This window comes from Callithrix jacchus, chromosome 4 (genome assembly GCF_049354715.1).
Source record: "Callithrix jacchus isolate 240 chromosome 4, calJac240_pri, whole genome shotgun sequence".
NCBI classification, from domain to species: Eukaryota; Metazoa; Chordata; class Mammalia; order Primates; family Cebidae; genus Callithrix; species Callithrix jacchus.
In genome coordinates, this window is record NC_133505.1 from 35,981,737 (window position 1) to 35,995,190 (window position 13,454).

General features: G+C 50.7%; 2 protein-coding genes across 2 annotated transcripts; one reads left to right on the top strand and one right to left on the bottom strand.

Annotated features, from left to right (window-relative positions):
• Positions 1–24: 24 nt before the first annotated feature.
• TCF19 (transcription factor 19) lies at positions 25–5,323 on the top strand. Its single transcript, XM_008994132.5, has 4 exons — positions 25–265; positions 639–1,206; positions 2,698–3,259; positions 3,694–5,323. The coding sequence occupies exons 2-4, from the start codon at positions 969–971 to the stop codon at positions 3,938–3,940; spliced, it is 1,047 nt and encodes a 348-aa protein (XP_008992380.5). The 5' UTR covers positions 25–265; positions 639–968; the 3' UTR covers positions 3,941–5,323.
• A 689-nt stretch (positions 5,324–6,012) lies between these two features.
• On the bottom strand, positions 6,013–12,249 carry POU5F1 (POU class 5 homeobox 1). The gene is given in 5 exon segments (NM_001265584.1): positions 6,013–6,279; positions 6,450–6,608; positions 6,886–7,016; positions 7,269–7,389; positions 11,845–12,249. Coding segments are annotated over 5 exon segments (1,083 nt in total).
• Positions 12,250–13,454: the final 1,205 nt, after the last annotated feature.

Genomic DNA, 13,454 nt, shown 5'->3' on the forward strand with positions numbered 1-13,454 from the left:
CAGAAACGGCACAGGGGCGGGCTCACTCGGCGCGAAGTTCGGGCCCGGGAATTCCGAAGGAGGGGTAGGCTGCCTGCGCCCCAAGGCCGCGCCCCTCCAGGCCCCGGCTTCTTGGCTGTCAAACAGCTGCGGAAGTGTTGGCTCCCGCGGAGGAGCCCAAGGGGTCCTGGGGCAGCCGCACAGGCTGGCACTGCTTGAAGAGGAGGCCACTCGGAGACTGCAAGAGGAGATCCGAAACGCGGCTGAGGCCGAGGGAAAAGGCCGGGTATGCCATGCATGATCGCGGGAGCGCCTTCCTTTTTAAATCCCACCTAGAGAAGCCGGGAAGCAGGGGTTTAGGTCCAATTTGTTGGAGAACTTAAGGACTTGTTTGGAATTCCTTTTGGAGGATGACAGTGGATTCATTGCCCTCGGGGGTTCAAACTAGTTATGAGTGAGGGATTGGCCAGAAGATCGGGGCGCAGGCCAGCAGGAATGCTCTGTTAGGATAAGCAAGTTTGATAGGAAGAAGCTGCTCTTCTCCAAATTACAGAGAGGTGATGTGTTCGTATTGCACGTAGACTGTTTGTGTAACAAGACCTCCCCGCCCTGCCACCCCGACACACAAACGAGCTGCCTAAAATATCCTTGCCTTGCAGATTGGAGGTTCTCCAAATATTTTGTGACCTGAGGATCCAGCTCAAGTGAGGTGCCATAGGATGCGTTCCTGAGTTTGCATTGTATGGAGACTTTTCTGGAATCTCTCAGTAGCAAGTCAGCTTCACAACAAATTTTGCATTGAGTCCTAGACTGCTTGCAGTCTGAATTTGGACTACTTAGGTAGTGTGCTCAAAGTTGAAACTGGACACAGCACAACTCAAGTTTGCATCAGACTGGGAAGCAAACTTAAGCCAGTGGTGCGTGGCCCAGGAGTGGGAAAGGAAATGGATGCCTGAAGTGGAAAGGGTGGTGCAGAGTGGGCACCGCCCATGCTGCCCTGCTTCCAACTGCTGCGCATAGGGGGCGGCAGGGGCGGGGATCTCTACACCTTTCACCCCCCAGCCGGGGCTGGCTGCACCTACCGCTTGGGCCACAGGGCCGACCTGTGTGATGTGGCTCTGCGGCCCCAGCAGGAGCCTGGCCTCATCTCTGGCATCCATGCCGAACTGCATGCCGAGCCCCGGGGTGATGACTGGAGGGTCAGCCTGGAAGACCACAGCAGCCAAGGTGAGCAGTAAGCAGGGCAGCTTTGCCCCTGTATTGTTGAAGTTCCAGGCTGGAATTAGGAAGGGTCTCCACAAGACCCTGCTGCCTGCCTCCCATACTCCCATCAGATTGGATGGACAGTCACAGTCCAGACCTTCATCTTCCCACCAGAAGTGTGCACAGTCTGCTGTTAAAAGAAAGTCACTGGGGTGGGGGGCGGGGGGGAGAAGCGTGCACAGTCAGAAGCTCTCTGAAAGACTGACCCTTGTTGGTCGCGTTTAGCTCATACAAGACCTGGGGTATCATCAGAAAGGTGTCACAGCAGCGATGTTCTGGGGCCACTAGAGGCCAAGTTTAGACTTGATTCAGTTTCCAGCTTTGCTGAGGCACTCTGTTCCTGGATTAGGGCAGTTCTATGTTGAATAATGTTTTTAATAATCTGGGCTTGTGTCTTTCTCCCTGACTTGAGGCAGTTAACCTCAGAAAGCCTAGATTCACATTTGAGTTCTGCCACTGGCCCCTGGCAAAACCTCTGCCTCTTGGAGGTCTGCTTTAGGAGTGTTGGGGGTATTAGTAGCCAACATTCGTCTAGTGCTTACTGTTATGAGCCAGGTACTATTTTAAGTGTTTTGAATGTAAGGGACACTAATATTATCCTCATTTACAGTAAAGGAAAATGAGGCACAAAGAGGTTAAGAAACTTGTCCAGGTCTGGGCATGGTGTCTCATACCTGTAATCCAGCACTTTGAGAGGCCAAGGTGGGTGGATCACTTGAGCTCAGGAGTTAGATACCATCCTGGGAAACATGGTGAAACTCTGTCTACCAAAAAATTAATTAACTAATTGATTTAAAAACTAAAGGCTTGCTCAGGGTCACATAGCTTATAAGTGGTAGAGCTAAGATCTGAACAAGCTGGAGCTGGGGGAGACTCAGCATGTTTGAAAATTGGACCTTAGGGGCCAGGTGCGGTGGCTCACACTTGTAATCCCAGCACTTTGAGAGGCCAAAGCAGGCGATCACCTGAGGTCGGGAGTTCGAGACCAACCTAACCAACATGGAGAAACTCCATCTCTACTAAAAATATAAAAGTAGCCAGGCATGGTGGTGCATGCCTGTGATCCCAGCTACTCAGGAGGCTGAAGCTGGAGAATTGCTTGAATTTGGGAGGCAGAGGTTGCGGTGAGCTGAGGTTGCACCACTGCACTTCAGCCTGGGCAACAGAGCAAGATTTCGTCTCAAAAAAAAAAAAAAAAGAAGAATTGGACCTTAGGAGAGTGAGGACAGGGATCCTTTGTAGGAAAGCACAAGAAATACAGACTTGTTCCCAACTGACAAGGAGCATACTACCTGGTACCTACCACCTGCTGAGGGGCTTAGGATGTGAGGGAGAATCTGATCACCATTTCAGGTTCTTCCCCAGAAATCAGACAAGAGCCAGATTTCTCCCCACCTGACTCTGGTTATTTCTGTTTTTGTTCTCCATATTTGTCTGGTGCCCCACCATCAACAGGGACGTTGGTCAATAATGTCCGAATCCCAAGAGGTCACAGGCTGGAATTGAGTGATGGAGACCTCCTGACCTTTGGCCCTGAAGGGCCCCCAGGGACCAGCCCCTCAGAGTTCTACTTCATGTTCCAACAAGTACGAGTCAAACCTCAGGACTTTGCTGCCATTACCATCCCACGGTCTAGGGGAGAAGCCCAGGCTGGGGCTGGGGCTGGCTTCCGCCCTATGCTGCCCTCCCTCGGGGCTCCACAGCGGCCTCTTAGCACCTTGTCCTCTACCCCCAAGGCCACACTGATCCTGAACTCCATTGGCAGCCTCAGCAAGCTCCGGCCCCAGCCCCTCACCTTCTCCCCTAGGGGGGGTAGACCAAAGATCTTGCCTGTTTCCGCCCCACCTGGGGAAGTGGGTATCATACCTTCTGCTCCACCCCCACGCAATCGGAGGAAATCTGCTCACCAAGTGTTAGCAGAACTGGATGAGAGTGAGCCTCCTGAGAGCCCACCACCAGTCCTTATGGAGCCCAGGAAGAAACTCCGTGTAGACAAAGCCCCTCTGACTCCCACTGGGTAAGTAGAGACCTCACTTGGCTCTCATAGTATTTTACTGCCTTTTGATTCCTTTTATCCCTAGGCTGGGAGGTGGAATAGATGAAGTGGCAAGACCTGGGTTAGCTCTGATAAGAAAAGCAAAATATGTGCAGGAGAAAATGAGAGGTGGGTGGGGCAATGGTTATAACAGCTGGAGTGGGCACATCCTACTTTTTACATTCATCTAGCTTTAACCCCATTCTTCTAGTGCCTAAGGATGGGGAACTTCCAGGCTCACACTAGAGGTTTTTAGACCCACCCTATGTGTTTTTAAAGACAGGGTCTAGACTAACCTTAGTCCTCAGACCACTGTGCCTCTGTGGACTCACCCTATGACCAGCCATAGGGTGGCAAAGTCTAGGTCGTCTCCTACAGTTTTCCAGTGACTCTTGTATTTGTGTTACTTCCTTCAGAAATCGATGTGGCCATCCTCGTCCTTGGAAGTACCCAGCGAGTGCCCCCATGGCTCCAACTGCTGTTGGGGGCGGGGAGCCCTGTGCAGCTCCTTGTTGCTGCCTGCCCCAGGAAGAGACAGTGGCCTGGGTTCAGTGTGATGGCTGTGACCTCTGGTTCCATGTGGTCTGTGTTGGCTGCAGCATCCAGGCTGCAAGGGAGGCTGACTTTCGATGCCCAGGGTGCTGTGCTGGCATCCAAACCTAAGGTCAACCATGAAGGCACCCTCGGACACAGCTGCCCATCAGTAGACAGCAGTGAGCAAATGTGTCTGATAAATGCCCCGGTCCCTTCCCAGGATGGAATGATTACAGGGACGAAGGGTGGATTGATGTGACTCATTCAGGGCCTGGAGCAGAGCCTGGTGGCCAAGGTGACAAAGAAATGGCTTCCTGCCAAAGATATTGCCACCTCCAGGAAATTGCCAGTGACCTGGAAGTTCCCACTGCTACAAGCTACAAGACCATGTTGCCATGGACACCAAAATATCTGTAGTCAGAGCACTGAACAGTTGCAAAAGCCATGCCTGCAACTGATGGAAAACTAAGGGAGTTCAAAAAAAATTATCTTTCCTGCCGTAAGAGGGAGTTCTTTTGTTTTTTGAGATGGAGTTTTGCTAATTACCCAGGCTGGAGTGCAATGGCGCAATATCAGCTCATGGCAACCTCCGCCTCCTGGGTTCAGGCAATTCTCCTGCCTCAGCCTCCTGAGTAGCTGGGATTACAGGCACATGCCACCGTGCCCAGCTAATTTTTTTGTATTTTTAGTAGAGACGGGGTTTTACCATGTTGACCAGGATGGTCTCGATCTCTTGACCTCGTGATCCACCCTGCTCAGCCTCCCAAAGTGTTGGGATTACAGGCGTGAGCCACCGCGCCCGGCAAGAGGGAGTTCTTAAGGTTCTTGGTGGCATCACCTAAGGCATTCTGGGAAAACCTAGAGCCTGGCCCCAAAACTTCCCTACTCTGTGGCTAGTCTTGCCACTGACTAAATCATAAGGACTGGGCTTTTCAGAGCTTTGCTTTTATTTCCAAGTCAAGGACAAGCAGCTTCATTCCTGGGTATTTACTCTTCTTGTGGGTCTGTGGTATTCCTTGCTTTCCAGGGAGAATGCACTTGGCAAGGTCTGGAGAACTAATTCAGAATCTTAGTGGAAGGGGAGTAGATAGGAACAGCCAAATTCAAACCTGCTTATTGGAAAGGTACAAATATATGGGCTGAGCGGGAGGTAGGAATACAGGTAATTTTCTAGTTTTCCCTTAAACAGACCTACTGCCATTTAAATAAGGTAGCCAGGATTTGGTCAAGTTCACAAAGATAGCAGAAGTTTTACAGGCTTCACCCTTACCATCAGGGCAAGAGAAAGCCTGGTAAACCAGCTATAGCAGTTTACCAGCATGATTGTTGTGACAGCTCCACTCCATGGGTGGACACAGCAGAGGGCAAGTGGGCTGGCCTGGTCCAGTATGAATCCAACTGCTTACCCCACACGTGGTACACGTGATTTTCCTTTGTGAGCCTTACACCAAGCCAAGCTATTGTCAAAGCATCATTTGTACAGAAATAAAGCCTTATGTATTTGGTGAGTCACTTATGGGCAGGGTATGCAAAAACCTTAAGTGGAAACCAGATAGACCCTGGTACCAAGAAAGCACAAAATATTAATAGAAGTTTCCAGTTGGGGTGATTTAGGTACAACAGAAATAAGACTTGATTATAAGTATAAAGCCATTTAAGAATTCCAGAGTAGGGTGGGGAAAGCAAAAAGCCAGCTCTGAGCCGTAACAGCTACATGGTGATGAATATGGGCAAAAGTGTGGTGTCCAGATCCCATGTCACAGGCTTCCATGAACTAGCTATAAAGGGATCCTATGCAGATAAACTTGGCTCCAATCCTAGCTCTTCCTCTGACATTGTGTGACCTCAAGGAGTTTAAATGGCATCTTGGTTTTAGGGTCACTTGGGTATGAGCATTGGATATTCCCATCCCCACCTCAGTAACTAAAGGAGGCCAAACCAAGATAAATGTGTCTATCTACTGTGTCCCAGGCTTCTTTATTTAAGAAAAAAGTGATACATGTGGGGATTAAAATCAAGAGCATCATTGAATTTCACCTTCCCTCTAACCAGTTGCCCTAAACTCCCCTGCCCTCACCCTTTGTGTTCCCAATCCCTTCCTTAGTGAATGAAGAACTTAATCCTAAAAGCCCTGGCACAAACTCCAGGTTCTCTTTCCCCAGCTTCTCCTCTCCCTGTCCCCCATTCCTAGGATAGGCACCTCAGTTGGAATGCATGGGAGAGCCCAGAGTGGGGACAGAGACAGGGGGGAAGGCTTCCCCCTCAGGGAAAGGGACCGAGGAGTACAGTGCAGTGAAATGAGGGCTCCCATAGCCTGGGGTACCAAAATGGGGCCCTGGGGCCAGAGGAAAGGACACTGGTCCCCCTGAGAAAGGGGACCCAGCAGCCTCAAAATCCTCTCGTTGTGCATAGTCACTGCTTGATCGCTTGCCCTTCTGGCGCCGGTTACAGAACCACACACGGACCACCTGCGAGTGGACAACACAGAGGAGTGACATTAGACAATGAACGGAGAGACGGGCCTGACCCTACCGGGTCATTCTGCCCAAAGCCAACAGCCCTAGAGTGGAGGAGGAGCCAGAGCTAGAGAAAGCAGAGGTGGTGACAGAGGAAAGAGATGGAGAGGCTCGCCACTCACATCCTTCTCGAGCCCAAGCTGCTGGGCGATGTGGCTGATCTGCTGAAGTGTGGGTTTCGGGCACTGCAGGAACAAATTCTCCAGGCTGCCTCTCACTCGATTCTCGATACTGGTTCGCTTTCTCTTCCGGGCCTGCACGAGGGTTTCTGCTTTGCATATCTGTGCAGGTGGGAAGGGGGTACAAGGGCAAGCTTTGGACTTGCTGAGTAACAGCGTCACCGGGGTCTGTGACTAGATGTGTCAGCAGAGCCAGGTGGTGTGTAAAGGCAGGATCCTGGAAAGGTTGACTCTGGACCTTCTCCAAGCAGAAGGGAGGCATTTTACTCCATCTCACTGAGAACTGCACCAAAGAGGGAGAGCCACAAGCCAGGAATGGAAGCAATGGAAACTGGGCCAAGAAAGGGAAGGTCCTCGTGTATCCCCCTCCCACCCTTACCTCCTGAAGATTTTCATTGTTGTCAGCTTCCTCCACCCACTTCTGCAGTAAAGGCCGCAGCTTACACATGTTCTTGAAGCTAAGCTGCAGAGCCTCAAAGCGGCAGATGGTCGTTTGGCTGAACACCTTTCCTGGGGGAGGCAAGTCAAAAGAGAAGCAAAATGAGGGAACACGCAGGCCCCTGTTGACTCCAAGATCCAGACTTCCCACCTCTTCCCAGAGGGAGCTCAAAGCCCAAGCATCTCCCTCCCCCCTTCTCTTCATGGGTGATGGTAGCGTCTGCCCCTGCTCCTCCCCCACTCCCTTGATGGGGAGGAAAGGCCTAGGGTCAGGAATGTTCCTGAGAGGGGAGATGTGGTCACAACAAGCAGAGTGGAACCCACCAAAGAGAACCCCCAGGGTGAGCCCCACATCGGCCTGTGTATATCCCAGGGTGATCCTCTTCTGCTTCAGGAGCTTGGCAAATTGCTCGAGTTCTTTCTGCAGAGCTTTGATGTCTTGGGACTGGATTTTAAAAGACAGAAGACATGTAAGAACATAAATGCACCAGTTATCAATCCCTGTTTCATTTGAGATTCAAGAGCATGCCTGTGGCCCCAAGGAATGCTCTGTAGGAGTGCCTCTGCCTCCCAAGCTGCCCACCTAACTTCTAGAAATAACCCATCCGCAAATGTCATTCACCCATCATTCCCTGTTCATTGACTCATGCCTGTAACAAGGGACTGCTCTTCCCCCAGAAACTGCAAATCCAGGGGATGCAGAGCACTGTGAAAGGATGGAAACACCAGTCAGGTTATGAAGGTTAGAAGCTCCCACCTGACTAGCTCATTTGTTACTTGCAAAAGTCTCTTTCAGTTCAGTATTACCCCCAGTTTAAGGACCTTTTGTGACTAGAGAAATAGATAAGCTGCTAAGTTCTGGGTTAATTAAAAAGAAAGAGCATCATGTCTCTGAAGCTAAATCCAATTTACTCTCCGCAGCTTGCTTTGGGGCCCCACACACTGTGACATGGCATGCATATGCCCAAACAGCAAAAAAGGAACAGGTGTCAGCAGAATGAATAACACGCTTTGTGTGTACTTAATGCTCATTTAAAAAATTGATTATCCCTCATTTTTACTGTATCTTTTTCACTATAGAGGCATCCTCATTGATTTTTAAATTCAACAGATTTATGCAGCACCTTCTATAAGCCAGCGGCTATACACAGTGGACAAAGAGCCCTGACATCCAGCATGACAGAGTGCTATTTGGCACTTGTTCTTCAAGTCACCCACTTGGATCTCTTCCAAGTGCATTTTCCTTTTCTTTCCTGCTCTAAAGCTTTTTAATAATAAACTTCCACTCTTTCCCTAAGCAGCCTGAGGTAATTCGTGAAAATGGTTCGCTCTTCACTTGACCCACAAAATCATGCAAATCAAGAGGTTCCAATCTTCGTGTTAACTTTAAGAACACTTGTGGAACTGCCCAGGCCATCAAGGGTGTGCATATATGAAAAGCCACTAAGTATCTGAAAGATGTCACTTTACACAAACAATATGTAGCATTCCAATGTTACAATGGTGGAGTTGACAGGTGTGCTCAGGCCAAGCCGTGGGGCTGGACACAAGGTTGGTGGCCCAAAAAGAGTGCTGAAATTTTGCTGCACATGCTTAAAAATGTGGAGAGTAATGCCAAACTTAAGGGTTTAGATGTAGATTCTCTGGACATTGAGCATATCCAAGGGAACGAAGCACCTAAGATGGGCCACTGGACCTACAGACCTACAGAGCTCACGGTCGGATTAACCCATACATGAGCTCTCCCTGCCACATTGGGATGATCCTTCCTGAAAAGGAACAGATTGTTCCTAAACCAGAAGAGGAGGTTGTCCAGGAAGAAACTGAAGAAACAAAAACTCATGGCATGGAGTAAATTCAGCATTAGAATAAATGCAATTGAAAGGAAAATAACAATAATAATAAACTTCCACTCATGCTCTGAAAAATAAAAAAGTAAATAAAAAGTGGCCAGACACAATGGCTCTTATCTGTAATCCTAGCACTTTGGAAGGCCCAAGCAGGCAGATTGCTTGAGCCCAGGAATTTGAGACCAGCCTGGGTAACATAGTGAGACCCGTGCTGCCTCCTCCCTCTGCGCTATGGAAAAAGGTAAAGCAGGCAGGGTGCGGTGGCTCATGCCTGTAATCCCTGCACTTTTGGAGGCTGAGGTGGGTAAAATCACTTGAGGTCAGGAGTTCAAGATCAGGCCAGCCAACATGGCAAAACCCCGTCTCTACTAAAAACACAAAAATTAGCCAGGCATCGTGGCACAGGCCTGTAATCCCAGCTCCTTGGGAATCTGAGGTAGGAGAATTGCTTGAACCCAGCGGGTGAAGGTTGCAGTGAGCCAAGATCATGCCACTGCACTCCAGCCTGAGGGACAGAGTGACACTTCATCTCAAAAAAAAAAGTAAAGCAGTCTCCGGGAATGGAGTAAAGGAGGTAAGGAGATTATGTAGGAGGGAGGGTGACAATTTTAAAGACAGAAAAGGTGATTACTTAAGCAAAGGACAAGAGTCTAGTGGCAAGGCCCTGAAGTGGGCCTGCAAGAGCCCAAAGCTGGTCTTGCGGCTGGGCAGATCCTGTTGTGGACCTAGTGACTTTGGTTTAGTCCAAGTGAAATGATCTCTCGCCTGTTCTTTTTTCTGGAGACAATCTCTGTCGCCCAGGCTGGAGTGCAGTGGCTTGATCTCAGCTCACTGCAATCTCCCAACTCCTGGGTTTAAGCTATTCTGCCTCAGCTGCCCAAGTAAGCTGGGACTACAAGCACCTGCCGTCATGCCCAGCTATTTTTTTGTATTTTTAGCAGATGTGGGGTTTCACCATGTTGGCCAGGCTGGTCTTGAACTCCTGACCTCAAGTGATCTGCCCACCTCGGCCTCCCAAAGCGCTGGGATTACAGGCCTGAGCCACCACGCCCAGCCTCACCTTGTAAAACACTGACCAGGTGTGGTGGCTCACACCTGTAATCCCACTCACTACTTTGGGAGGCCAAGGCAGGTGGATCACAAGGTCAGGAGTTTGAGACCAACTTTAGCCTAGTCAATATGGTGAAACCCTGTCTCTACTAAAAATACAAAAAATTAGCTGGGCATGGTTATGGATGTCTGTAGTCCCCGCTACTTGAGAAGCTGAGGAAGGAAAATCGCTTGAACCCAGGAGGCGGAGGTTGCAGTGAGCCAAAATCACACCACTGCACTCCAGCCTTGGCAACAAAGCAAGACTCGGTCCCATAAATAAATCAATGAACGAATGAATGAATAAAAATAAATAAATAAAATAAAAAACACTAACTCTGACATGTTGGCCACAGACAGTAGGGAGGAAGCAGTCAAGAAGCTACTGCAGTAATCCCAGCAGAGGTGATGGGGGCACGGGATTGCGTTGTGATTGATTCAGGATGTTTCTTAAGGATAGGACGTAGGACGTTAAAGAAGCTGAGGATGACTGGGCTTGGCCTTGAGCAACTGGGATATTAGGGTGGAGCAGTTGAGGGAGCCATCACTGGAGACAGAAAATTCGGTAGTAGTCATCTGGTGTCTAAATGGCATTTAAGTCTTGAGGGTGGGTGACAGGAAGGAAAGGTAGATAGAGGAGAGGTTGAAGGACTGAGCCCTGGGGCACGCCAGTGAGGCTGCTGGGGGACAGAGGAGCACAGCTAGCAAGAAAAAAACAATGTCTGTGTAGTCCTGAGGGCTCAAGGAAGTGTTTCAATGGTGCTCAATCATATCAATTTCAAATAGGCTGATTTTCATTCTCAACTTGTGCTCAGCCAGTAACTCAAACCTGCCCTCTGCTACCTTGGATTTTCCAAATTATGTTCTGGGGATTTGGAATAAAGTAAACACCGGTCCAAATCCTTGTTTCATCATTTAGCAGTTAAGACCCGTTAAATAGGATAATAATACCTCCCCCTAGGAGATTTTGTGCTGGTTAATGAGATAATGATGTATAAACGGAGCACACAGCCAGGCACTTAGTTAGTGGACTGCAATTGGCAGCCATTATCATTCAAGGCCCAGCAGTGACCTCCTGCGAAGAGGTTGGGGCCTCTCGGTCACTCCTGAAACCAGTCACACCTTTTTGTGAGGTCTCAAGGCTTAGTACTTGATTTCCAACTGCTTACACTTGTCACCTTGGAGGACTGGAAGATACATCTTTAATACTCCTCAGCAGGGCTGGATGCCTTCAATCCCTCAGCAGCTCTACATCTGGGGAATGGCCTGGAGAAATCTCTCACCATTTCTTTTTCTTGTTTACAACTTATGAAATCAATAAAAATCCAGCTCTCTACAAGGGATGCCAGGGTGTGCACCTTAAACAGTGGTGAGTCACAGGCTGAGGCAAGCAGAGGTCAAGGGAAGACAAGCCCTATACTGGACTGAAGTAAACTCAGCGCCACACGTGCACACACACAGACCAAACAGGAGCTCCTATCAGAAACCAGTCACACCCTAGACTTTCAGGAACAAAACCCCTGACAATCACTGTTTTTACCCTTAGGCCATACTTAACCCTAAGGCCAAGATTTTGGGTCTGATAAGGGTCAAATTTTCAAGCAGGACTAAGGGTGGGAGAAGAGGCTCAAACCAATCCCAAGCTGAGTGCTGGGCCAGTAATGAGTGACCTGACCCTGGGCAGGCCTAGGAAATGAGAGCGATCCTGACAAGGGCTGGGCCAGCTTCCGACTCCCCCAGGCCGCCCGGCCCTCACCTGCGGTTGTCTCTTCAAATTCCAGCTTCCAGTTCCCACCTGGCCCCTGCCTCCCAGGGCTGCCTGCAGTCGATACACACCCCTCCCTGCCCTGCCTGCTCCTCTCCTGGGTTCCAGGTCTGAGCAGCTGCAGGTGACCACTTCCCACTCAGGCTGCCCTGCCATGACCACGTCCCCACATCCACCCCCGTCAAAGCTCACTTGCCTCCTCCGTGTTTTGTTCCAGCTTCTCCTTCTCCAGCTTCACGGCACCAGGGGGGATGGTGCAGGGCTCCGGGGAAGCCCCCTCGGAATTGCTCTCCACCCCGGCTCCTGCTTCGCCCTCAGGCTGAGAGGTCTCCAAGCCACCTTGGGGCACTAGCCCCACTCCAACCTGAGGCCCACAGTATGCCATCCCCCCACAGAACTCATACGGTGGGGGGCATGGGGGAATCCCCCACACCTCAGCGCCTGGCCCAACCCCTGGCCCGATTCCTGGCCCTCCAGGAGGGCCCTGGAAGCTTAGCCAGGTCCGAGGATCAACCCAGCCTGTCTCCGGCCCCCCTGGCCCATCACCTCCACCACCTGGAGGGGGCGAGAAGGCAAAATCCGAAGCCAGGTGTCCCGCCATGGGGAAGGAAGGCGCCCCAAGCCGGGGGCCTGGTGAAATGAGGGCTTGCCAAGGGACTGCTCAACCCCTCTCTCCCTCCCCAATCCCACCCACTAGCCTTGACCTCTGGCCCCGCCCCCTGGATGGGTGGAGGAGAGGGAGGTGGGGGGAGAAACTGAGGCGAAGGGTGTTTGCCTAATGGTGGTGGCAGTGGTGTCTGTGGAAGGGGAAAACCGGGAGACACAGTGAGTGCCCCTCCAGGACCTCGGTGCAGGTCTTCCACGGAAACTTTTTTTCCCCCTTTTTTTAAAAGACAGGGTCTCACTTTGTTGCCCAGGCTGGAGTGCAGTGGCATGATCATGGCTCATTGCGACCTCTATCTATTGGGCTGAAGCAATCCTTCTGCCTCAGCCTTCTGAGTGGCTGGGAAAATTTTCAAATAGCACTTGAAAATAAAAATAATTTTTTTATTTTTAGTAGAGAAGGGAGTCTTTCTATATTACCCAGGCTGGTCTTGGACTCCTGTTCTCAAGCGATGCTCCTGCCTCTGCCTCCCAAAGTGTCAGGATTGTGGGCCACCACACCCAACTTTAAACTCCCAACAGGCTCCCAGGCACTCTCTCAGGCTCTGCTCACCCCACCTGTCTGGAATCCCTCCTACACCTCCGCTTTCTTCAGGAACCCAGGTGCTTGACCCCCTCTCTAAAGACCTCTGGCACTGTCCTTTCACTGAGGCCCAGTCACCCTCTCAGCTCCTCAAATTTATTGAACGTGTGTGTGAGGCTATCCTTCAATGCATCAGTAGCCATAAGCATCCTGGCCAGCTGCTCCCTTATGCCCTCCCCCTGACCCATCCATCCTGAACCCTAGGCATTCCCTTCCAGATACTGGCCAAACCCAGCCACCCCGAAGTGTGGGTGCCCGGCACCATCTGCCCACCCTGCCAAATTCCACCCTATCTCCAAGAGTAGACTGCCAGACAAAGCCTCTATGCCGTATCCCCGTCTTCCAGAATCAGACTCCGGAGTCTCCTCATCTAACAGACTGAGGAGTTGGCCCCTACTTCCCCTTCAAGGGACCAGGCTTTGGACTGACTGGGCCTGAGTTTCCCAACCTTTGTTCAAACAGAGGTATCAGACACCCGCTCCGGGCCCCGTTCACTGCAGCACCTCAGGCTCCTTGCTCCCCTCTCGACCAAAACTCAGACATCTAATATCACAGTGGCT

Coding starts and splice junctions, on each gene's coding strand:
- TCF19 (XM_008994132.5), top strand. CDS start 969: ATGCTGCCCTGCTTCCAACTGCTGCGCATAGGGGGCGGCAGGGGCGGG. Junction 1,207..2,697: donor GGAAGACCACAGCAGCCAAG/GTGAGCAGTAAG, acceptor CACCATCAACAG/GGACGTTGGTCAATAATGTC. Junction 3,260..3,693: donor GCCCCTCTGACTCCCACTGG/GTAAGTAGAGAC, acceptor TACTTCCTTCAG/AAATCGATGTGGCCATCCTC.